The sequence below is a fragment of the Rhinatrema bivittatum genome, chromosome 8 (genome assembly GCF_901001135.1).
Source record: "Rhinatrema bivittatum chromosome 8, aRhiBiv1.1, whole genome shotgun sequence".
NCBI classification, from domain to species: domain Eukaryota; kingdom Metazoa; phylum Chordata; class Amphibia; order Gymnophiona; family Rhinatrematidae; genus Rhinatrema; species Rhinatrema bivittatum.
In genome coordinates this window covers 1,258,852-1,283,384 of record NC_042622.1, presented here as the reverse complement: position 1 = coordinate 1,283,384, position 24,533 = coordinate 1,258,852, and the positions used below count along the sequence as shown (strand labels likewise).

Genomic DNA, 24,533 nt, shown 5'->3' with positions numbered 1-24,533 from the left:
TCTGGTATTACCTGCCGCCTTATGGTGTTTTGTTAGTTCCTGCTCTCGGCAGTGCTGCACTACATCACACTATCTACCTTATAAATGGCCTGTGACCGACGGCCCGCAAATGCGCAGTAGAGCTGCGCTCTACTGCGCATGTGCGGGCAAGGATGTCGATCAGAAAAACAAAATGGCGGTGGGGCCGCAGGAGCGGGAGGAGAAGCAGCGGCGCCGCGCGCGCACGCGGTGCCGCTGCTTCTCCTCCCCAGATCTGCCGGCAGATCTCGGGGGGGGGGGGGTGTCCCCCCCGCGCCCCCCCCCCCCCCCGAGATCTGCCGGCAGGAGCGGGAGGAGTTAATGGAGCCGGGTGAGGGTTGCGGGAAGTCGCGCTTACGGCGCCGGGAGGAAATGGAGGTGGGTGAAGGGAGGGAGGGAGGGAGAGGGGGACTGAGTGAGTGGGAGGGAGGGAGAGGGGGGACTGAGTGAGTGGGAGGGAGAGGGGGACTGAGTGAGTGGGAGGGAGGGAGAGGGGGGACTGAGTGAGTGGAGGGAGGGAGGGAGAGGGGGACTGAGTGAGTGGGAGGGAGGGAGAGGGGGGACTGAGTGGGAGGGAGTGAGGGAGAGGGGGGACTGAGTGAGAGGAGAGGGAGGGTGGAGAGGAGTGGGTGGGGGAGGGGGGTGGTGAAGAGTGAGGGGAGAGAGAATGAGGGGGAGGTGAGAGACAGAGGGATGGAGCCCGTTTTAACGGGCTTTACGGCTTGTCCATATAGATTCTACTGAGCATTTAGTCTCTTGTATGATCTTTTTCCTGTTGGACTCTGTACTCTCCCGGACATAAAGTGTCACACCCCCACCAAGTTGATCCTCCCTATCATTGCAATATAATTTGTACCCTGATATAGCACTGTCCCATTGGTTATCCTCATGTCAATGCTTGATTTTCCACTTCTGATCCAGATATGTTTATTCCAATCCAGATCAACTACACTCATATCTTGATAGTCATACCCCTGTCATTTCTGCTTAGCATTATAATAATTGTGACAGATTGTTTAAATTCCGTGTTTTGTCTCTCCTTTTCTTTGCTATTTCAGTGTGATAATATTTTGCACTTGTATATCGCTCTTATTTTCTTGAATCTCCCTTATTCTTATAATACTTCATAAGAATCTGGTTTGTTAATTTACTGGATTTGTAATTCAGTATATTTCTTTGATTCATGTAATATGTAATGGTATACCAGTCTCTTACATTTATTTCCACAAGTTATATACTTGTATTTTTCAAACATTTCAGTAAATATAAAGTTAAAAAAAATTCTGAATTTATGACATTTATTGGTTTAGAACTTTAGTATAATTATGGAATTGAATTTAATGCTGCCACTGATCTTCTCTGATCAATCAGTTCAGACCTGTGCCACCGAATGACTTTCTCAGCGGTTACATTCAATACCCTATTATGAATTATTTTGAAAAGTTTCAAAATGAAATTACATTCATGTTTGTTAATGAAGATAAATCATGGTTTCTTATTACATAACAAGCCCATTTTCAAACAGTCTGTTTAGGTGCAAAAATCTGCTGTTATTTTGTGTCCGTGGACCTTCTCCCTAATTTTCAATATTACCCATGGATATGAAAAACAAAAAAACCAAATGCAAAACAGTAGTTCTTCCCCTGATTTCCTGTGGGCCAATTTTTTGCTGGAAAACAAATATACACACATCATTTTTTAACCCTGCCTTACACACATCCCTGGGAATACCTCCTTTCAATCAGGCTTAAAGTACATGCAACATGGAACCCTGCATGTACTTTCAGCCTGACTGAGTGAGCTCAATTTCCAATCAGTTTTACCTGACAGGGAGCCAACATAGTAGCCCTGAAAAATACAAAAGCAAATGTTAGTCTTTACATCATAACACATCTTTAAACTGGAATTAAATTATAGAAAAAGAATTAACAACCAGAAATTCAGATTTTACAGAATCTTTATTGACTTCTCCAATACCACAGGTGTTGGGTAAAATCAAGCACCTTACAAAGGAAGGGGATTCCCCTTTATCAAGTGCTCTGCAGCAGAGTCAAGTCCTTGAAACCCTTAGTGGGTCACAGAGGCAAACTGAAAGTGAAGCAAATGGGGGTATAAACATTTATATTCACCTCTTTCTTCAGGCCATTAAATAATTGTATAAGTCAGTTATTTTTGACAACTGATGATGTATTCCACATACCCAAAAAGGACTACATGATGCTGCTGTAACATAGAAAAACATCTTCACAAATTAAAAATCAGATAGTATTTGCATCAGATTTAGCGAATGAAACTGCTGCAAAATAGACTGCTACAAGGTCTTCAGAAGTCATTCTGTAGGTGACTTTCTTTTGACTTTCAAATATCAGGCTTTTATTTCCCATTCAAGTTCTTTGGTAAACCATGAAGTCAAACTTCATAACACAAGCTCTTTTTCCTCTTTCACATGATAAAATATCCACATTGCCTTCAGGAGAAATTTTAAAATGACAAAAAAGCTTGCTTACTTCACAAATTCAAATTTGTCACATACATGGTCCCACTAAAAAGCCATGAGTAGTAAACATATGGTCATCTCCTGAAGGCAAAATAAAACTTTTGGGATTAATAGATTCTGAAGTGATGGAAGAAGTTGTAATATGTTTAGTAAATTTTAAAAGTTTTATAATAGGCAGCAAATGGTTAAACTATAGGAAATATTTTTAAGACAAGACAGGGTTCTTTTGAAGTATAAGTTTCAGTTAAGAAATAAAAAATAAAAGGTTCAATAAAAAGCTTGCTTTTTCATACTACTACTACTTTGACAATGGCTGCTGTGCTCTGCCCTACCATACCATGATGATCAAGAAATCATCCTCTCTGTCCCAGTGTCATCATTTTGGCTAAAGTGGTAGGTATGGAGGTATGGGGGAAAGAGTTTGAATTAAACTGTTAGAAGGGTGGGTGTACATGAGGATCAGAAGAAGGGAGGAGGTGTTTCAGGCTGAGTAGCTAAGATTTTGTTAGCTTGACTTGGCCCTTTCTTTCTACTCAACTTTGTGTAGAATCATTTGGCAGGTTGAGGGTAAAAGATTTGTTCCTATTCTGTACTCACAGATTAAACATAGGATATGTAGGTTTTTGTGCATGCAGAGAAGAGAGGTTGGTATGCTTGGATATTGGCTTTGACCAAGTTGATTACACTGAAATAATTTCAATACAACAGAACTTTAGTAAAGAAAACAGAATAAAATCAGTGGAAGATGCAGAATTTTATTTTCTGCATTTTACATAGATTTATAAAAATATCCAATACTATATATGATAAATACATTGAGAAAATGCACAGGGTACTTACAGTAATGATTTAGATTGATATATATTTATATATATATATATTTATTTATATATATATGAATATATATGCACACATGAATAGAGTTGAAATAGAAGCGTATTCTGCTCAGGCAACTCTTACTGTAGTGCTTTCAGGCAATGTGTGAAAAGGTACAAGATGCCCTTGTCCAAGCAAATTAAATACAGTATGCCTATTGTAAGGATGCAAGCCTTGCCTCAAGAAGAGCATTGGTAGACTATGATAAACAGACACACACTCCTGTTTTGCCCACCAAAATCACCTTTTCATCTCAAATTTACAAACCCAGTCTGCTCTTATTAGTCCCTCTCTGTGAACGGATTCTGTTCAGTGTACAGTTATACAGTTGCTTCTCTTCTGCCAAATGTTTCCATTAAAAAAGAAAAAAACAAACAAAAAAAAAACAAAACAACTTTGCTCTGTCCAAGAGTTATTTTACTGGGAGAAAATACCACATTCAGCTCAAACTCTTTCCATTTTACTAAAAGGCAGGGATGTAACTGCTAACATAGGTAGAAAATCTGTTCTCTGACCAGTAGCTCCTAACCCTATCCTAGAGGCATGCCAATTGGTTTGGTTTTTCAAGATATGCTTAATGAGTATGCATAAGAGATTTACAAACATTGCAGATATTGTGTATTCAAATTTAACTCATTCATATTTATTGTGGCTATCCAGAAAACCAGACTGGCTAGGTATGCCTCCAGAACTAAGTTGGGAAATATTGTTCTAACCCCCTTAGCTATCTCTGAAGAGAGATTCTGGTTAAGAGGGTCTCAAAAACACAAATGTTGTTCTCCATTATAAAATTCCTTGACTTGTCAAATGTAACAGAGCAAGTCCCATCACACATCCCCTAGAACAATTATTGTAATTTATCTGAAATTTAAATAAGAGTTTGATTAGAAGGTAGACTCTTTTTCTCAAAAGCAAATGTAGTTATCAGCTATTATAACAAAAGAACAGTATATTATCAAAGTCCACACATAAAATATACAGTTTCTTCATAGCCATAATTTATTATCTTACCACAAGGCACAATACACAAAGCTTGGAGGGTCCTATACAATTGTCATGGCAGAAAGCCCCACATCCTTTACACATAATCATGGCTTTCAGGCTGCAGGAGGACTGCACAGAGATCTGTTCCAGACTATTGTTCTCAGCAAACATTTGCATTGAAAGGGAGGAATTATTAGTGGCTGTAAATTTAGCTTTGTGGCCAAGCTGCTTCACACCTGCAACAAAGTTTCTACGTAATCCTTCAAGAGAATCATTTGCTGCATAACTATAATCTGTGGAATTAAGATGCAGCTTCCAGAGCTTTCTGTACAAAGCTTGCTTGATACTCACTTGTGAAAGAATGGATGAAGGCTCCTGTGGCTGAGAGAGTTCTTTACCAGTAGATTTGGCTGGTTTGAAAAATGGCAAGGTCATAATCAAGGGCATGCTTTGCAAGTTTTCTGTCAGCTCCGAGGATTTATACACCGCCTCCTTCCTGCTTGGGATGTTATTCTGGATTGGACCTTGACAATCAGGTATATGCTTACTTTTTCTTGAGTTTAGGTCATTTAAGTGCTGCTTTAGCAACCATTCTTCTTGCGCTAGTCGGGCTTCTCCGTGACACACTAACTTTTTATCTGCCAGAACCTGCCTTGCAGGACATAAAACTCTCTCCAGCATAGACTGTGATATTCCCAGGTTATAATTTGGACTTGATGTATTGCCAGAAGAGACAGCACCAATGAGGTTTTTCTCCAGTATACCAAAGTAGCTTTTATCAACTGAAGTCTCGCTGATCAAACTAGCACTAGAAGTTATATTTAGAGACAAAACCCCAGGCACTGTTGATTCTTCTGAGTTTACAAGACTTTTATTTTTTCCTAGGTCAGAAGGTAGTGGTTGAAAGTAAGCCAAGGAAGATGAAAACATTTCTTGATCTTCAAAGCTGAAAGAGCATGACCTTTTTGAGAAAAAGTTTTCAAATGTATTCACATCACTTGACAAGACTTCCTCTGAGCAGTCTCTTGATCTCATCGGGAAATTAATTCCTAGAACACTAGGCTGGTTCATTAACCCTTCCAGTCTGGGAAATACTTTCATATCATGGGAGTTTTTTGGAGCAGAGTCTGCTGAAAACTGAAGACCGAAGTACAAATCATCAAGAAAAATTCCATTATCTTTATGCTCGTTTGCTGTGTATGAGCCCCAGCCCCAAGAGGGCACTCTTTCTCTGGGTCCAATGTTGTCTGTCTTGTTTTTTACACTGTGGCTCTCCATGACCACCCACAGAGAAGATGAAAGATTTTCTTGCCTCATGCTAGAGGGTATCTGTGACAAAGCCTTATCTAGATCAAGGCTGCTTTGGAACAAATGTGCAAATAATGGGTTTCTGGCTTCAACTGATGAAAATAGTCTGGCAGAATATGCAGACCGTGGCTCATTCACAGTACTACTATGGTTTAGAGGCTTCAAAGCTCTTTGAGGAACAACTAAATTCCATCTTTGAGACTCCTCTCTGTTTTTTAGCATTGAAACCGGTTGTGTATGATGTGCTTGGCAGTCTCCTTTCATTTTATCTGTCTGTATAAAAGGTTTGCAATGATTTATACCTAATATATTTCTATTAGAATTCTTCAACTTAGAGGTTTCACAGCACATAACCTCCACATTCTCACGTATTTCCATGTCAGATTCTGATGCTGTATCCATTGTGTGACTTGTTATACACTGGGACTCAAAGTGTCCATTTCTGCTTACTTGCCTCAGTATCTGTTGATTAACAAGTTTCCCTTCATCCACTGGTAATTCTTCCAATTGTAACACACAATCTTTTGGAGTATTTTCAATATCCCTCGTACCAACACTACCAATGGCATGAAGGGATGAACTAGATTCTACTATAAAGCTATTAGCTTGTCTTTTCCTAATTTGTTTATCAGCTGGTGCTATTTTCTCCCTGCAGTCATGTTCTGGCCAATTCTTTTTCAGCATCATTTTTAAATTTGCATCATTGTCACTAGCACTTGAGTCATTGATAGTTAGATACACTACAGCTGTAAGGTCAGATTCAGTAAATTGTACTTCATTAAATGGCTCCCAGTATTTTTTAGTATCTGACATAGATTCAAGGGCAGTCGCAAAGCCAGCACAACCAAGTGAGGCATATTTTTCAGCAAGATCATGGCTAGATTTTAAAGTTGGAATTTCCTCTGTTCTTGATAAAATATTGATATTTTCTACAGGATTAATTGTTGACCTCTTACCCATATACTGAAGATTGGTAGTCCCTTGGTTTAAGGTTTCTACAGTGCAATGTAGTTGCTCTTCATGAAAAGCATTGTAAGGCTTAAGGGCAGGTCCTCTAATTATCACAAAAGCAGAAGATGGGGCTTCCGGATCACAGAATTCTTTAGAAAATGTTGTCTCTTTAGATGTTTCACTTGGTTTAATACACAGTTGGCTGCTGGCAAATAAATCTGAAAGTGATGCATCTACTGTGTGCGTTTCTACCCTAAATTCAACAAGGCTAGTAGCATGTCTCAATGTGAAGTTATCCTCATTAGCAGGAAAATGGTTTCCACAGATAGTCCAATTGATTTTCAGTGGCTTTATAACTGTCTTTATATTAATTTTTTCTGCATCTATACAACAGGACGACAATAATTGTGTTCGCTTAAAATTTGGCGCATGCTTTCCACAAGTTCTCTTTGATGCCCTTGTCTTTGTATCGTTACAGAACTGTTGCCATCCTCCCCCTCCATCTGTGCTGCCACCACCACCTCCTCCCGGATCGCCCCCTCCTCCAATGGAAGCAGCAGCTGTCTCTGTTTCGGCTCGAGTTTTAATGTTGGCAAGGGACCCGGCTCTAGTTCTTCCTCGTCTAGAGGACTTAGAGTTTGGGATGATCCTGGGGCATATCTGGTATGCTTGCTGCCCCTTAACCAACCAGGGTGGTTTGATTCGTGAAAGCTGAATCTGGGGAAAAAAAAAAAAAGTAAAATTATTTTGTTTAATTTTCACATATAAAAACGCTTTAATAAAGGGTACAATTTTCTTGGTAGTCCAGTTCAAAAGTTTAGGTAAGTTGATTTTTGCTATATAATTTCTAATTTATCTAGCAATAATTACTATGTGACCTTTCTGTACTTTAGATCCATCTGCTGGCAGAAAGAATTCAGTCTTCCTTCCACTAGATTACTACAAAGTGGAAAAAGCTGTGACAAGAAAGGAAGAATAGCTGCCACATACAACCTGAGTGGAGCCCATCGCACTGAAAAGCAAGAAATGCAGAGCTAACAGATTGTGGAAAGGGTAGGGGCAGGATAGGAAGTATTAAAGAGACTTGGCAAGAAGGGGAAGTGTCAAAGAGGACAAGTTGCAAAAGGGGGGATGGAAATAAGTTGCAGATGGAGCTATGGAGGAAGAACGATGGTCAGACAAAAAAGGATGCAAAGGAAAAGGATAACCTAACTAAGTATAGAAAATACCTAGCATACTATAAACAAACAATTCTCAATGCAAAGAAACAGTTCTATGACGTGAAAATAGAAAAATACACTAACAACCCAAGGACACTATTTTCAATAGTAAGAGATCTCACTAATGACAAATCTAACCCTCCACAAAACCTACCAGTAAATAGATGCAATGAGATAGCCACCTTTTTCAACGACAAAATAAAAAACTTAAAAACAAAAATTCCTACTACAACAAAACAAGAAATCAAAATGAATAAAAAAGATGTAGAACAATGGACAACATTCGAGACGGTTTCTGAAATGGAAATGGAATCGATGTTAAAAAAACTAAACCCAGCCCCGCACGCATTCGACACAATACCAACCACTGAAATAAAGAAAATAGCCAACACAGTTTCACCAACATTAACAAAGATAGTGAACCTATCATTAGAGGAAGGAATCATGCCAGAAAGTCTAAAAGGGGCAATTGTAAAGCCAATTCTAAAGAAGAAAAACAGCGACACACTTAACCTGAGCAATTACAGACCAGAATCAAACCTACCCCTAATCGCAAAACTAATTGAAAAAACTATACAAAAGCAACTAGCGGAACACTTAGATAATAACAACATCTTGTATCCATCACAGCATGGCTTTAGAAAACACTATAGCACAGAAATACTCCTGCTAGCACTAACAGACAACATCATGAGAGGATTCGACAATGGCAAACATTATATCTTAGTGATGCTGGACCTCTCAGCAGCATTTGATACTGTAAATCACGAAATCCTTTTAAATAGACTAAAAGAAATAGGGTTAAGTAACACAACTATCAAATGGTTTAGATCTTATCTAACCAACAGATATTTCCAAGTTCAAATCAAAGACGTAATGTCAGAGAAAATACACCTTCAAACAGGGGTCCCACAGGGGTCAGCTCTATCTGCTACCCTTTTTAACATTTACCTATTGCCATTGTGCCACCTGCTAGCCGGTCTAGGCATAACACACTATATATATGCTGACGATATTCAGCTAATACTACCTATAGATGAAACTCTGGAAAAAACACTAAACTTAGCCAATATGTACCTTGATATCATAAAACAACTACTAAACCAAATGGAGCTAGTAATCAACATTGAAAAAACAGAGTTCCTACACTTAGAACGCAAAAAGAATGAAATCATTCAAAATACAATCACACTCAAAAACAACCAAAAAATAGAACTAGCAGAAAAAGTACGGAACCTAGGCGTTATAATAGACTCAGAATTAAGCCTAAAACAACATATATCCTTAAAAGTGAGAGAAGGATATGCCAAACTCATGGTTCTCAGAAGACTCAAACCACTACTAACAACTAAAAACTTTCGTACAGTACTACAAGCACTGATCTTTGCGAGCACCGACTACTGTAATGCCTTACTACTAGGTCTACCATACACATCACTCAGACCACTACAAATTCTACAAAACACCGCAGCAAGAATTCTGACCGGAAAAAGTAAAAAAGACCACATCACAGAAACCCTAGTCGAGTTACACTGGCTACCAGTCGAACAAAGAATTCAATACAAAACCCTCTGTATCATACATAAATTAATACACAACGAAAATGCAGATTGGCTTAACACTGCCCTCCGCGTTCACGTACCAAACAGAAATCTAAGATCAGCTAACAAAGCACTCCTTACAGTTCCATCAATAAAAACAGCAAGACTCACCCAAGTAAGAGAGAGAGCTTTGTCTCTGGCAGGACCCATACTATGGAACACCATGCCTTTAGAGTTAAGGTTACAAAGTGACAATAAATCCTTTTGAAAACACTTAAAAACCTGGCTATTTAAGCACGTGTATCAAAAAAGAGTGGGAGAGTAGTGAAACCGGGGAAGTGCGAGGTAGCAACAAATGAAAAATCAAACACACACCACCACAATCAATACGTGTGTAGCTGTATTTTATTCTATATTACTTTATTTTATCATCCAGTTCTATAAGATAAAGTGACACTTATAAGTTAGTATTACTTTAATTCCAAAAAAATAAAAACACTCCAAACAATATTATATCACATTTCAATTATGATATTTTAAAAAACTATGTACCGAAACGATATGGCACTTGTGTAAATTAATGTCTCAGCATATCTATATTTATGTGCCTACTGTAAACCGTTGTGACGGAAGTTACTTAACGACCGTATAGAAAAGACTTAAATAAATAAATAAATAAATGTTCCAGGAGAAAGGAAGGGAAAGCATGATAAAAAAGCAGCATTGTGTAAAGGAAGATTTGATTGCAAAAAAATTGGAGGGGAAAAAGCTATAGAGAGAGAATTACTGCAGAGGAAGGAAAGGGTGAGGGGGAATGAGGGAGTAAGAAACAAGGAGTGATGAGGAGTGATGAGATACAGGTAAAAGGTGGTATACTTGGGAGTAATCTAAGGTAATATTTCTTTACAGTAAGGATGGTGAACACATGGAACAGCCTTCCAATGGAAATGGAGGAGACCATGAGTATTCTGTGCATTTCTGGTTGCTCCATCTAAAAAAAAGACATAGCGGAACTAGAAAAGGTACAGAGGGCAGTAAAAAAGTAATAAAGGGAATGGAATGGCTTCCCTAAAAGGCAGGCTACACAGGTTACAGCACTTCAACTTGAAAAGAGACAGCTGAGAAGGAATATGATAGAAGTTTATAAAATCATGAGTGGGGTGGAACAGGTAAGTAAAAAGCAGTTATTTACCCTTTCAAATAATACTAAAACAAGGGGACACTCCATGAAATTAACCTGAAGATTTTTTTTTAAAATCTTGCAAACTACTTTTTTACTCAGCACACAATCAAGCTGTGGAAGCTGTTGCCAGAGGATGTGGTCAAGGCAACTAGCATAGAATTTTAAAGAGGTTTGGACATGTTTCTGGAGGAAAAGTCCATAAAACATCATTATCCAGGCAGACTAAAGAAAGCTATTGCTACCCCTGGGTATAAACAGGAAATAGATCTTCTTTATGGGATCTGTTGGGTAATTGCAATCCAGATTAGCCAATGTCAGAGATAGGATGCTGTCTCGATGGACCTTGGTCTGACCCTGGAAGGCATTTATGTTCTTAATGATAGTATCTGAATTCAAGAAAGCATGGGATAAGCACAGGGGATCTCTAAGGGAGTGGTAGGGACTGCAGAGCGGAGCAGTTGGTGTGAATGGGCAGACAACAAAGGCCATATGGTATACCATCACATTTCTAGTTTTCTAATGGGCCCCAATGCAATATCGGCAGGCATTAAAGGGGTGCTCATGATTGAGCTTCCGCACCCTTAACGCACGCCGATCCACCTCTCCAAAGGTTTTCTAACACTGTGCAAGCGTGTGTGAAGTCCAGAACTGCTATGGAGACGGAAAAAACTGAAGAGCAGAGCCTCGTGCATGGGTATATGTAGTGCTGAAGTCAGATTGAAATCTGACTCCATCTCCAACTGCTATCACGAGCACACTATACCCATTGGTCCTGAGTCCAACTGCTACACGCTAGGAAATTTAATTTTTTTTAACATTGCCATAGTCCCAAAAGTTTGGATCTTTAAACATCTGTTAGTGTTAGACAAATGAATAAATTCTACCCAGCTACTTCTCTGGTTGACTTTCAACTAATAAAATCTCCATAGATGAGCATTCATAATAGAGTCATACTTATGGGTCATATCTGCATACCAAGTCATAAAAGCTTCTTCTAAGCTCTGGACCACTAGATAGCACTAGAGAGCTACTGGAAACAGCCTCAGTTACGTTCTACCATTATACAATAAATTTATCATTAGGTCTTTCACATTATATTTGTTCCTTGAAGATTTCTACAACTACCACCAAGCCTCCCTTTAATTTAGTTTCATATAGTTAGAACTTTTTTTCACAATAAAATGTATTTTAATCTCATTATGGATCTTTATGCAGCTGATATGGGCCTGAAGTAGACCAAAGGCTTCAACTACTATTCCAGTTACAAATCAGACCTCCTTCAAGGATAATCACAAAATTTACTATCAATATCTGGATCTAGATGAATGTCACCTTCAGTAGTTAGGGCAGTGTTTCCCAAACCAGTCTGGTTTTCAGGAAATCCATAATGAATATGCATGAAATAGAGAGGGTTGGGAAACATTGAGTTAGGGCCACACAGGAAAGGTTTCAAGCCTACGATGCTATATATAATTCTGTTGTGATGTGGCAACCAGGCAAAATGACCCTCAGCTGCTTTGATGCCTCAAGGCTGATTTTTAATTGTTTAAATTACAATATATAGACAGATTACAACAGGAATGTTGGTTTACCTCTTAATTCATATTATATTGTTCTCTTACAACAATCTGGACAGCATCTGGATATCCTCATTTCTAGCTGAAACCAATATATATCAAGCTCTTGCTGCTTTAAAATCGACCTGTTCCTCTCTTACAATGCACAAGGATTTTTTCCTTTTCCCAATTGAATAAATGTCTATAGCAATAACAGGTGTTCTAGGACAGCAGGATGTTAGTCCTCACATATGGGTGTGTCAGCATCAGGTGAAGCCCGGCATGGAAAACTTTTGTCAAAGTTTCTAGGAACTTTGACTGGCACACTGAGCATGCCGAACATGCCACTAACCAAGCGTCCACGCAGGTCCCACTCTTCAGTCTCGTAACATAGAATTACGAAAACAAACACAGGAGAAACCCAACTCCGCGGGGTAGCGGGCAGGTTTCCTGAGGACTAACATTTTGCTGTCCTAGGAGAACACCTGTTACAAGCAAGCAACTCTGCATTCTCCTAGGACAAGCAGGATGCTAGTCCTCACATATGGGTGAATCCCTAGCCACAGGCTGCTCCCAAAAAACAGGACCAACGAGCACAAGAACAACACTGGTGCTGTTGGTAACAGATGGAGTCAGCCTGAACTTGAACAATGGGCTTGAGGTAGGAAGAGTTGGGTTTTACAGCTGAGATTCTGAAGAACAGACTGGCTGAAATTGCTGTTACGTTGGCCATCTCTGTCCAAACAGTAATGCGAGGTGAAGGTGTGGAGGGAGTTTCATGTCACAGCTTTGAAGATTTCGTACACGAGGACCGCTCTGAAGTGGACCACCAAAGCCGCCATGGCTCTGAAAGAATGAGCCTTGACATGGCCCCCAAGCTGCAGTCCCGCCTGCACATAACAGAAGGAAATGCAATCCGCTAGTCAGTTGGACAAGGTTGGCGTGGCAATGGCAATTCCCAGTCTGTTCCTGTCAAAAGAGATGAAGAGTTGCATGGACTGCTGTCCGCTCTAGGTAGAAGGCTAAGACTCTCTTGCAAATTAAACTGTGCAGAGACAGCAGAGTTGCTTACCTGTAACAGGTGTTCTCCCAGTACAGCAGGATGTTAGCCCTCACATATGGGTGACATCATCAGATGGAGCCCTGTCACGGAACACTAACACTGTAGTCACACAGGGTCCCCCTTCAGTCTTGTTTGTAGCAAAAAGTACGAGCGAAAAATAAAATAATAAAATGTCGGTGAACCCAACTCCACGGGATGGTGGGTGGGTTTCGTGAGGACTAACATCCTCCTGTCCTGGGAGAATACCTGTTACAGGTAAGCAACTCTGCTTTCTCCCAGGACAAGCAGGATGGTAGTCCTCACATATGGGTGAATAGTGAGCTACAGGATTCCTGACCAAAGCGAGCCAAGCAGCACCCAACAATGCGCAACAGGCACAACAGGGGTGCTGTTGGTTGTGAAGGGTAGCATGAATTTCACAGTGGTAGTTAGGAAGAGTTGGGTTACTAAACTGGAAACAAATTACGCAGTATAGACCGGCCAAAGACGCAGTCTTGCCTGCCAGCCTTGTCGAGACAGTAATGAGCTGCAAAGGTATGGAGACAGCTCCAAGTGGTAGCTCTACAGATGTCAGCAATACGTACCAAACGGAGGTGCGCCGACGTTGCCATGGTTCTGACTGAATGCGCTTTCACGTGTCCCTGTAGTGGAAGGCCTGCATGTTGGTAGCAGAAGGAAATACAGTCTGCCAGCCAGGTGGACAGGGTCTGCTTGCCCACCGCAACCCCCAGTCTGTTCTTATCAAAGGAGACAAAGAGTTGGGTGGACTTCCTATGGGCTTCAGTGCGGTCTAAATAAAAGGTGAGTGCACGCTTACAGTCCAAGGAATGCAGGGCCTGCTCACCTGCGTGTGAGTGAGGTGTTGGAAAAAAGGTGGGCAGTATTATGGATTGATTTAAGCAAAAAATCAGACACTACCTTTGGCAAGAATTTAGGGTGAGTGCAGAGCACTACATGGTCATGGAGAAATCTTGTATGAGGTGGGTATGTTACCAGTGCCTGTAGCTCACTGACTCTGCGAGCTGATGCTATAGCCACTAGAAAAATAACTTTCCAAGTGAGATGTCGTAGCTCGCAGGAGTGTAGGGGCTCACATGGAAGTCGCATGAGTCCTGCTAGCACAACATTGAGGTCCCATGCCGCAATTGGGGGACGCAGTGGAGGCTTCAGTTGTAGTAAGCCTCTCATAAAGCGCCCTACCAGGGGTTGCTCCGAAGAAGTTTGTAGGCCAGACTCTGAGAGGTGCCAGAGGTAGTCCAGGAACCTTGTTGTGGGGCACCACAAGGAGAATCTGTTCCACTTGAACGGTAAGATTTTCTAGTAGAAGGCTTCTGTGAAGCTACGAGGACCTGGGGCACATAGTTAGAAAGGTTAAGGGATTGCAGAATCAACCTTTCAACATCCAGGCTGTCAGAGATAGAGACTGGAGGTTCAGATGACGCAACAGTCCGTCGTTCTGCATTATTAGAGTTGGTGCCATGCCCAGGCGAAATGGTTGCTGGACTGAGGGGTCACATAGAATGGGAAACCAAACTTGTTGCGGCCAATATGGGGCTATGAGGATTATTGTTCCCCGGTCTTGTCGTAACTTCACGAAAGTCTTGCTGATGAGTGGAATAGGAGGGTATGTGTATAGTAGACCTGTGCTCCACGAATGGGCGAAGGCATTCATCAGTGGTGTCTTGCGGCTGCGGTGTAGAGAGTAGAAGCAGTCGACCTTGCAGTTGTGAAAAGACGCAAAGAGTTCGATGTGCGGGCGACCCCATTGGTGGAATTTTTGGTTTGCTACAGTGGGATCTAGGGACTATTCGTGGGGATAAAAGGTCCGGCTGAGATGGTCTGCCATCACATTCTTTGTGCCCGCCAGGTAGGTTGCTCTCAGCAGCATGGAATGTGAGAGCGCCCAGGCCCAGATCTGTGCCGCCTCTTGGCACAGCAGGTAAGAGCCTGTGACCCCTTGCTTGTTGAGATATCACATTGCTACCTGGTTGTCTGTTTGAATTAGAATTACCTTGTAGGATAGGCAATCCTGAAATGCGAATAGGGCATTACGTATCGCCCAGAGTTCCAGAAAGTTTATCTGGTGGTTCGCTTCCACCCTGGTCCAGGTTCCTTGGCTTTGTAATTCGTTGATGTGGGCTCCCCAACCTAAGTTGGAGGCATCCGTGGTCAATGTAATCTGAGGATTTGGTGGTTGGAAGGGTAGTCCTATCTGTAGATTGGACTCCTGTATCCACCAAGCCAGTGAGTGACAAAGCTGGCTGGTTATGTGGACAATTTGTGATACATTTTGGTTTGATTGGGACCACTAGGACTTTAAAGTCCATTGTGTTACTCTCATGGCTAGTCGAGCCATTGGGGTAACGTGAACTGTGGATGCCTTATGTCCCAGCAAGGTTAGCAGTTGACGAGCTGAAGTTGTCTGATGAGTCTGTACTGCTTTGGCCAAGTTTGACAGTGCAGGTACGTGATCCCTTGGGAGGTACGCTCTGGCTATAGCAATGTTTAGATCTGCTCCGATGAATGAGAGGGGTGCATGATGGAGTCAGGTGAGATTTGGGATAGTTTATGAGAAATCCCAACAACTGTAGCAGTTGTATGGTAAGACAGAGGGATTGAAGCACTCCTTGCCTGGATGGACTCTTGAGTAGCCAGTCATCTAAATATGGGTAGACGTGGATACTGTGCTGTCTCAAGTGCGCTGCCATGACTGCCAGACATTTCGTGAATACTCGGGCTGCTGATGCAAGGCCGAACGGCAGCACTCTGTATTGGAAATGTCTGTGACCTACTATGAATCGGAGATATTTTCGATAGGATAGAGAGCTCTGCCTCGAGGAATGGAGTGTGATCGCTCAGACTCCACGCCAGACGTGGTGGAGAGTCTGAGGGCAGTGTAAGGAAATTCAAATGGTAACCATGGGCTACTATAGAGAGGACCCATTGGTCGGTGGTGATTGTGTGCCATTTGGTCACAAAGTGGCACAGGCGGCCTCCCACGGGAAAAAAGGTGTGTGTGTGGGGGGGGGGGGGAGATGTTGACTGCTGCTCTCTAGATGGAAGTAAAAAACCTGCTGCAGGACCAGTCTGGAGGGCTGATTGAGCCTTGGGCGGGGGGGGGGGGGGGGGGGGGTTTCTGTGCTGACGAGATTGGCCTCTGTGAGAGGGTCTGGTTGGTCTAGCACGGGATGGAGGAGGGTAGTCCCTACGTGGCCTATAGGTTAGCTTTCTGGTATCTCTCCTAAATCCTCTTTTGGCTGTGGATGAGAAATCTGAGGGGACAGTGGACAATTGGCGCAGGATTTCATGGTGGTCTGAGTTGCGCCACTGCCTTTTGAAATTTATCACCAAGCAAAATGTCCCCTGTGCAGGTAAGGTCTGCCAACTTATCCTGAATTTCCTGGCGTAAGTCCGAGGCTTTCAGCCAAGCCCAGCACCTGGTGCTAATTCCAGCTGCTGATACCCTGGATGCAGTATCGAAGATATCGTATGCTGCCCTGACCTCATGCTTTCCAGCCTCTAATCCCTTTTGTAGGATGGAGGATAATCCTTCTTGGAATTCGTGAGGTAGGGTTTCTGAGAAATCTTGGACTTGTTTCCAGAGATTTCTGGTGTACTGTGTCATATAAAGCTGGTAGGCTACTATACGAGCCATCAGCACTGAGCCCTGGAAAACTCTGCGGCCTAAAGCATCCAATGTCTTTTGATCTTCGCCAGGTGGGGTAGAAGAGGCAGAGATCTCTTAGCCTTCTTCTGAGCGGATTCCACCACTACGGATTGGTGGGGTAATTGGCTCTTTTGAAAACCTGGGGCTTGTTGAACCAGGTATGTGGCATCAGTTTTCTTGTTTACTGGAGGCACAGTTCCTGGGTGCTCCCAGATACGGTGTAAGATGTCAAGAAGAACCTCGTGGACAGGAATTGCCATGACTTCCTTAGGAGCATCTACAAATTGTAGCACCTCCAGCATTTTATGTCTGGCGTCCTCCTCCGTCTGCAATTCGAATGGAATGGTTTCAGACATCTCTTTGATAAAACTAGCAAAGGAGAGGTCCTCTGGAGGGGAGTGGCGCCTTTCTTCCGCGGGTGAAGGTTCTGACAAAAGCTCTTCAGAAGCTTGTGAGTCACAGGAATTGTCATCTGAAGGGTTATATGGTGAGTCTCCTTCACCCCGCGGCCCTTCAGATGGAAGTAGAAGTCCAAGACCAGATGGATGGGAGGTGGTACTGATGGAAAATGAGAAGGCATCGAGATCGGCGGTACCGGCACAGAGGACGGTGGCGCTAGCACCGATGGCATCAGTGTCTTCGATGGACATCGAGGAATGGATAAGCTTGATAGTCTGGGAATTGGCTCCGGCATCAGTGGCTCCTGGAGAGGAGAGGAGCCATGGGCTATGTCTTCATCATCCAAAGATACAGGAATTGGAATTGATACCGGAGGAGGAATCGGTGGCTGGGAAGGTGCTGATGATCCCGAATATGTGGGCACCGATGGAAGGCACCGAAAAGGATGTCCAAACGCTTGAGGAGCAGAGTCAAAATAACAGGCACCGGATCAGGTGCTGGTATGGGGGCCAGAGCCGGTGGTTACTGGAAGCCCCGAAAAGCATTTAGTACTGCCTCTTGAACCATACGGTCCAATTCCTCCCGAAAGGCTGGCGCAGGTAACGCGGCATCCAGGGTTGGAGACAGGCTAGGCGTTGCAGGAGGGTCCACAGGAATTTGTGGAGTCTCGGCACCCAACATTGTTGCAGGTGGGGAATGCCTCGGAGTCCCGGGTCCAGAGGAGGATGGGGGCTCCTCTTCCCAGGACTTTTTGGAAGGCGGCTCGGCTGAGGTCGATGCCTTGTCTGTGCCAGCACTGGACAAAGATGCGCGTTGGTGCCGGTGAATATGTTTCTTGCGATGCTCGGCCCGGTCCTTCTCCGGCGCCAAGGACGAGGATGCTGAAGTCTTCGAATGGAACGATGTCTGTGACGGATGGTCACCGGTTTCTTGCTGCTGTTGAGACATCGATGGAGAAGGAGGTCGAAGATGACGGAATCTTTCGACTCGGTGCGCTCTTACCTGGAGTCTATGGAGACAAGTGCTTTGAGGCAAACAAGTGCTCCATCTTCTCCAGGTGGGCACGGCAGCCTTTAGGGGTCATTTGAGCACAACTAGTGCAACGATGGATGTCGTGGGAAGGTCTGATTCCAACTCATAAACAAAATGTCCAATAAATTATTCTAGAAGTTTTATGATTTTTTGAAAGGTAACAAACCTCTGACTTTATAAAAATCCCTAAATAAGCAATAAATTTACTGAAAAATTTTTAAAGGAGGAAGTGGAATGTTTCATAAATTTACAATGCATTACTGGCTTGCAATGCTATGTTTCCATTTTAATCACGAACTTTCCACCTCCAACCTTAATAATCTTTTTTATGTGAATGAAAAGTGCGCTGTGAATTTTAAAATTATTAACAATGGTTTGTTAGAGTGTGAGATGAACTCATTTAAGTTCAAAACATACTATTGTGCTTGATGTCCATACTGCCAGCGTAATACCGACTTATAAACTATAAAATTTAAAGTCCACCCGACAAGGCCTTGTTTCTGACCATAATAGGTCTTTCTTCAGGGGATGTAGGCTGTATTAGCAAATAGTCGGAATTACTTATCTTAAGTTGAGTCTTCTACTGCTGGTGTCTTTTTAAACCGTCATTAGACTGTGGTTTCCCAAACTTCCAGCGTTGTATGAAGCTGCTGGTGGGCGGTTTTCTGGACTATTGTTGACTTCTCTGAAGATGTTTTTTCCAACACTCTAAATTGCAAGGAAGTTTTTTATCAAAACTATCGCGAGCTGGGGGGGACGGTGACGTTACCGACGGAGATGGCAGCCTGATTCTGAGCTCCGGAGCACCAAAACATAGCTAGCAATTAAATCGCTGTCCATCCTCTACCAGCTTTCGTTATTTTTTGCCCGGAGGAGCATTGCACCTCAAGGAACATGGCTGCGAAGAGAAAAGGAACGGATCTGAGCCGGTTTTCCTATATGAAGGGAGATGGTAAAACCGACAGTTGTGAGCCGCATGGAGAGGCCGAGCCCCCCGGTGAGGGCGGGGATCGCTCATCTTCCGATGAGCCTGATATGACCACCCCAATGCCTACCCGAGAAGAGTTTCGTCAGTGGTTCAGTGACATTCGCTGTGACTTAAAAAATAATAAAAAGGAAATGATGGAGAAATTCTACGAACTGAAAGAAGAAATGGCGGAAATAGGCCGTAGAGAGGAGGATTGCGATCTCCGATTGGACTATCAGGGGGAGAAAATTGATAAAATACAAACACAATGCAAGTGGCTCGCTAAAGAGGAAGCTAATTTATCTCTCAAAATTGAAGATCTGGAAAACCGTAATCGCCGCTGTAATTTGCGAATTAGAGGAGTCCCCGAGGTGGAAGCCTATCGAGACTGCCATGCAGTGGTACGGGACATAAGCACATTCCTTCTCCAACAGCTCCCAGCTACTGAAGCTCAGGCCGGAGACCAAGTAATAGAAATCGAAAGAGCTCACCGCGCACTTGGTCCCCGGATTAATAATCTTCCGAGGGACATAATAGTGTGCTTCCTAAGATACCCTTTGAAGGAGCAAATCTTACGCATAGCCAGAAAACAGCAGTCGTGGAGGTGGGAGGAAAACAATATTTCTGTTTATGCTGACTTAGCTCCTGCTACGCTCAAAAGCAGATACGAATTCCGGGAAATAACAGCCACCCTGCGCAAAGTTGAAATCCGATACAGATGGCTCTATCCAGAGGGTATCGCCATTACGATTGAAGGGGTGACGACCAAGGCGAGCACGACAAGGGAGGCGATGGCTATATTGGCTACTGCGGGCCTTCGAACGAGCGCACCGGTGCCAAATGTGAGTAGAGAGCGGCCGGACTTACCAAAATGGCAGTGCATCGAGAAAGGCGGGCGGCGTCTGCGGCGGAATACTGAAGATCAAGCTACACATTCTTTGGATGACCTGAGTTGACTGTGATCCTAATGTCTGTTATATATCATCCTTTTTACTTCTATGTGCTGCGTTTTGCAGAAGAGGTTTTTTTTTTAATCTATGAAAGTACGGGCGGGCTAGTAGTTTGTTATGCTATTATGTTATATCAGTTGATGTGACCATTACAGGAGCCTTGGGTATGGAGGCTTGAGCAGACTGGCTGGCTGCAATAAGGAGAGGTGGCTTTTTGAAAGGCAGTTTTGGGTGCTTCGGGGGGGGCTGTGAACTCTGTTTGGGAAGTGCTAAGGCCCTCAATTCCATGCAGGGGGGCCATGATTTCATGGTTTCTGCATGGGGAAACTGAAAGGGGAAGGGGAGGGGGGATAGGGGGATGTGTGTGTGTAACGGGGGGAACGATAGGATGGGGGCAGGGCAGATGTATGGTAAACAGGGATGAGATAACAATGGGAGAAGGAGAGGCGCATGTTAGGGTGCCTAGGGTTATAGGTCGAGTACAGGGGCATACAGAATTATATTGGGTACTTGCGGTGAGGGCCTTTAGATTGCTCTTTTTCTCAGATTCTTATAATGTCGCTTAATATCTTGTCTCTAAATGTAAAAGGCATCAACATTCCCCGCAAACGTCAATTATTAAAACAGGAAATACACTCCCATAAGGCAGCTATTGTATGTTTACAAGAAACACATCTCAAACGCAGGTATGAACAATTGCTGGCATGGCCTGATTGGGCCTATAGTTTCTTCTCAGCTGCTCAGAAGAATAGCATATACGCGGGGGTGTGCATTTTTCTTAAAAAAGGGTATGACTATATAATTAAGAAGAGTGTCGAGGATCCAGAGGGACGCTATTTACTGCTCAAGTTTGAATGCCAGGGGGTTCTCTATACTCTGGTCAATATATATGCCCCGAACTCTGAACAAAAAGTATTTTTTGACCAGATGGACAATCTTCTAAGTAGAGAGAGCGAGGGTAATTTGATTATAACTGGAGACTTTAATTTAACACTGACTCCTCAGCTAGATAACTCTGACGGAGGCAACACTTATACCAGTGTACCAAGGAGGCGCCTATGGGCGATTATAAAGAAATGGAATCTCCTAGATGAGTGGCGATACTATAATCCTCAGACTAGAGATTTCACTTTCTTCTCTACACCACACCAGTCATATTCTCGCATCGACTATTTCTTGGTGGACAGAATATTGTTGCCTCAGATAAAGCTGACCAGTATCCATATCATCACTTGGTCCGACCACTCTTCTATCGATATTGAAATAGATGACTTGAAAGGGGGGGGGGGGAGGATTCAGTCCTTGGAAATTGAATGATTCTCTCATTCAAGACGCTGATTTCTGTAAGTCCCTGCATGACATAATTGCACATTATTTATCTTCTAATGAGGGTACTCCAACATTGATATGGGAGTGTATGAAAACAGTAGTAAGGGGCCATTTAATTGCTCAGGGGCTAAGGTCAAACATAGCCGTTTGAGAACCAGGGAAAGATTATTAAAGGAAATTGCTATTTTGGAAACCAATCACAAGCAAACGTTGTCCAAGAAAACTTATACTAAATTGCAATCCCTCCGACACGAACTGCAGGGGATGGCGGACGCAGAACTTTCAGCCAAATTAGCTCTAATAACACGTGAGAAATTTGAATGGGGTAACCGATCTGGTCGGTTATTAGCTCGTTATTTAAAACAAAAAATACTGCAAAACCAGATCCTAGAGATACAGGATACAGATGGGAATTTACTTAAATCACCCCCAGACATACGACATCGTTTTCAACAGTTCTACCAGAAGCTGTATGAAGCAAACCCGTCCATTCTGACAGAGCAGATAGGTATATCCCCCATATATTGCCCTATGCCAGAGCTTACGGAGGCCGAAAAGCTTATATTGGATAAGGAGATTACTCCCCTAGAAATCCTGCAAGCGATTCGAGACCTGAAGGCTAAGGCCCCAGGGCTGGATGGCTTTACCCCACAATACTACAAAACCATGGCGTCTTCTTTAGTATCGCCTCTAACTGCCTTGTTCAACTCTCTACGAACTGGAAATGGCCTACGTTCTGAAGCTAATGTCGCTGGTATTACCATATTGGGGAAACCAGGTCGAGACCTTACACAATGTGGATCATATCGACCCATTTCATTAATTAATATAGACCTTAAATTGCTGGCGAAAATATTGGCATCCCGATTGAATACAATTCTCCCACGTTTAATCCATTCGGATCAAGCAGGTTTTATACCTGGAAGAATGGCGGCAGATAACACCCGGAAAATTATTGATTTGATTGGGTGGGTACGGGAGAGGTCGATCCCTGCAGTTCTTCTTTCAGTGGATGCAGAAAAGGCATTCGATATGGTTCATTGGCCTTTCCTGTTCCATGTATTGCGGAAGATGAACTTTGGTTCCTTCTTTCTTAATTGGTTAGAGCAATTATATGCTAATCCAAGGGTGAGGGTTAAGGTCAATGGATCATACTCTGAGGCTTTCCCAATTACCAGAGGTACATAGAAACATAGAAATGACGGCAGAAGACCACCAAACGGCCCATCCAGTCTGCCCAGCAAGCCATGCACTTTATCCATTTTTTTTCCCCCTTTTTCTCTCTCCAACCTGTCACTATTGGCTTCCAGTACCCTCCAGCCCTAATTCCCCTCCACCCCACCAATCTAGAGAGCAGCGCCGTATCTGCATCCAAGTGACATCCAGCTCAATTAGGGGTAGCAACCGCCGCAACAAGCAGGCCACACCCCTGCCCCATACTCTTACCCACCCCTGTTTTTATTTTTTGTTTATTTTTTTATTTTTTATTTTTTGGAGATAGCAGCCCTCCATCCTTCCGCTCCGTGAAGGTGGAACACTAACTACTGGCCACTGGCATCCCGCTCCGTGAATGCCTCTGTGGTACGAGACAGGGATGTCCGCTATCCCCATTGCTTTTCGCGCTTTTTCTAGAGCCGTTAGCTATCAAAGTTAGGGCTGATACAGCAAGGACGTTCAGAACGGAGACCATTTTCTACTATTTCAACACTAATATCACCAAGAAATAATATATTTGGTGTATTTATGACAAGACAGTTCTCTGATATATACAGAGAGACTCATTGCACACAGCCCCTGAGGCAGCCCCAGTCGAGGCGAAACTCGGCCTGAGTCGGGCATTTGCATGATTTTATGAATTCACGTCTCCATCCTAATAAAGCATACTTGGACTACAGTTGGTGTCTAACCTACTTTGTTGCCCAAACGGCTTTTTTAGATAGCCTTCCCTCCTGTTTTATTAGTACATATATGCAAATAAACTTATATGTGTCACTTTGGCAGGTTTTAAAATAGGAACTTATGTGCATATATTTTGGCCCCGCCCCAGAATGCCCATAGCCCACCCCTTTTCTTTTACATGCGCACGTTGTGGTTTTGAAAATAACATTCTCTTTTATGTGCCATTTTATGCGCGCATCTTTTGAAAATTCACCTAATAGTGAGCAGTTTCTCAACATAATCACTGAACTAACAGCACATATTTCATTCAGAAAATACATGTAAATATGTTTTTTTTATCAGCCCATTACATATTACTTGCAAGAGTTATGTCCTCTCTGTGTTCAGGAGCAAATTGCCGAGACCTTTTTATGTACATTGGGAATTTGGCAACTAAAGAGGATACACTCTGACTGTTCCCCCATCAGGAGTGAAAAAATGCTTAGTAAACTTAGGTGCCAGCCAAAGTTCTTAGGTAATAGGAGAAAAAAAATTCTTTATAGTTAGTTTTTTAAACTTTTTTCTTGTGCTCTCCCTTTTCCCTCCCATCTTTCTCCTACCTTCCTGTTTTCTGCAGTCCCACAGCTCTTAGCCAAACTCCAAACACAAGCCAAGGCTGATCTTTCTGGTCTCACGCAGCCATGACTCCTCCCTGCCTTGATGGCTGATGTGTTTTCTAGCCCCAGATGGCTTCTGCTGCTGCTCCTTCTCCTTCTCCCTGCCAGCAGATTTTGTTTTTCAGTTTGCTGATTCTCCCCTTCTCAGTGGCCAAGGCTTTTTCTGGCCCAGGGCTATAAGTGCTCCTCTCCTTCTCCTCTAGCAGACACAAGGAATGAACAGGCACCTGTTTTTACCAGTCTCCCACCCATGATAGGAAGTGACTTGGCTATTGCCCTTGTGCTGCATCTGTCCAGCATATACATAGCAGTCAACCTACCCAATACACACTCTTGAAAGCAGATAACATCAAGATTATTTTTATTTTCTCCACCCACAAAAGTAAAATAGTTGTGGGGTGGATCTGGTCTGCCTCCTTCCTGTTGAGTGTGATGCC

The 24,533-nt window shown here is 42.9% G+C and overlaps 1 protein-coding gene across 3 annotated transcripts in view; it reads right to left on the bottom strand.

Moving 5' to 3' along the window:
• Window positions 1–1,957: 1,957 nt before the first annotated feature.
• Window positions 1,958–24,533, bottom strand: part of ASXL1 (ASXL transcriptional regulator 1) — a 392,468-nt gene continuing 369,892 nt past the window's right edge. For all 3 annotated transcript variants that reach the window (XM_029611257.1, XM_029611256.1, XM_029611259.1), the window contains exon 12: window positions 1,958–7,351. In XM_029611257.1, coding sequence (XP_029467117.1) covers window positions 4,394–7,351 — 2,958 coding nt within the window. In that variant the 3' untranslated portion in view covers window positions 1,958–4,393. The remainder of the gene's footprint in view (window positions 7,352–24,533) is intronic.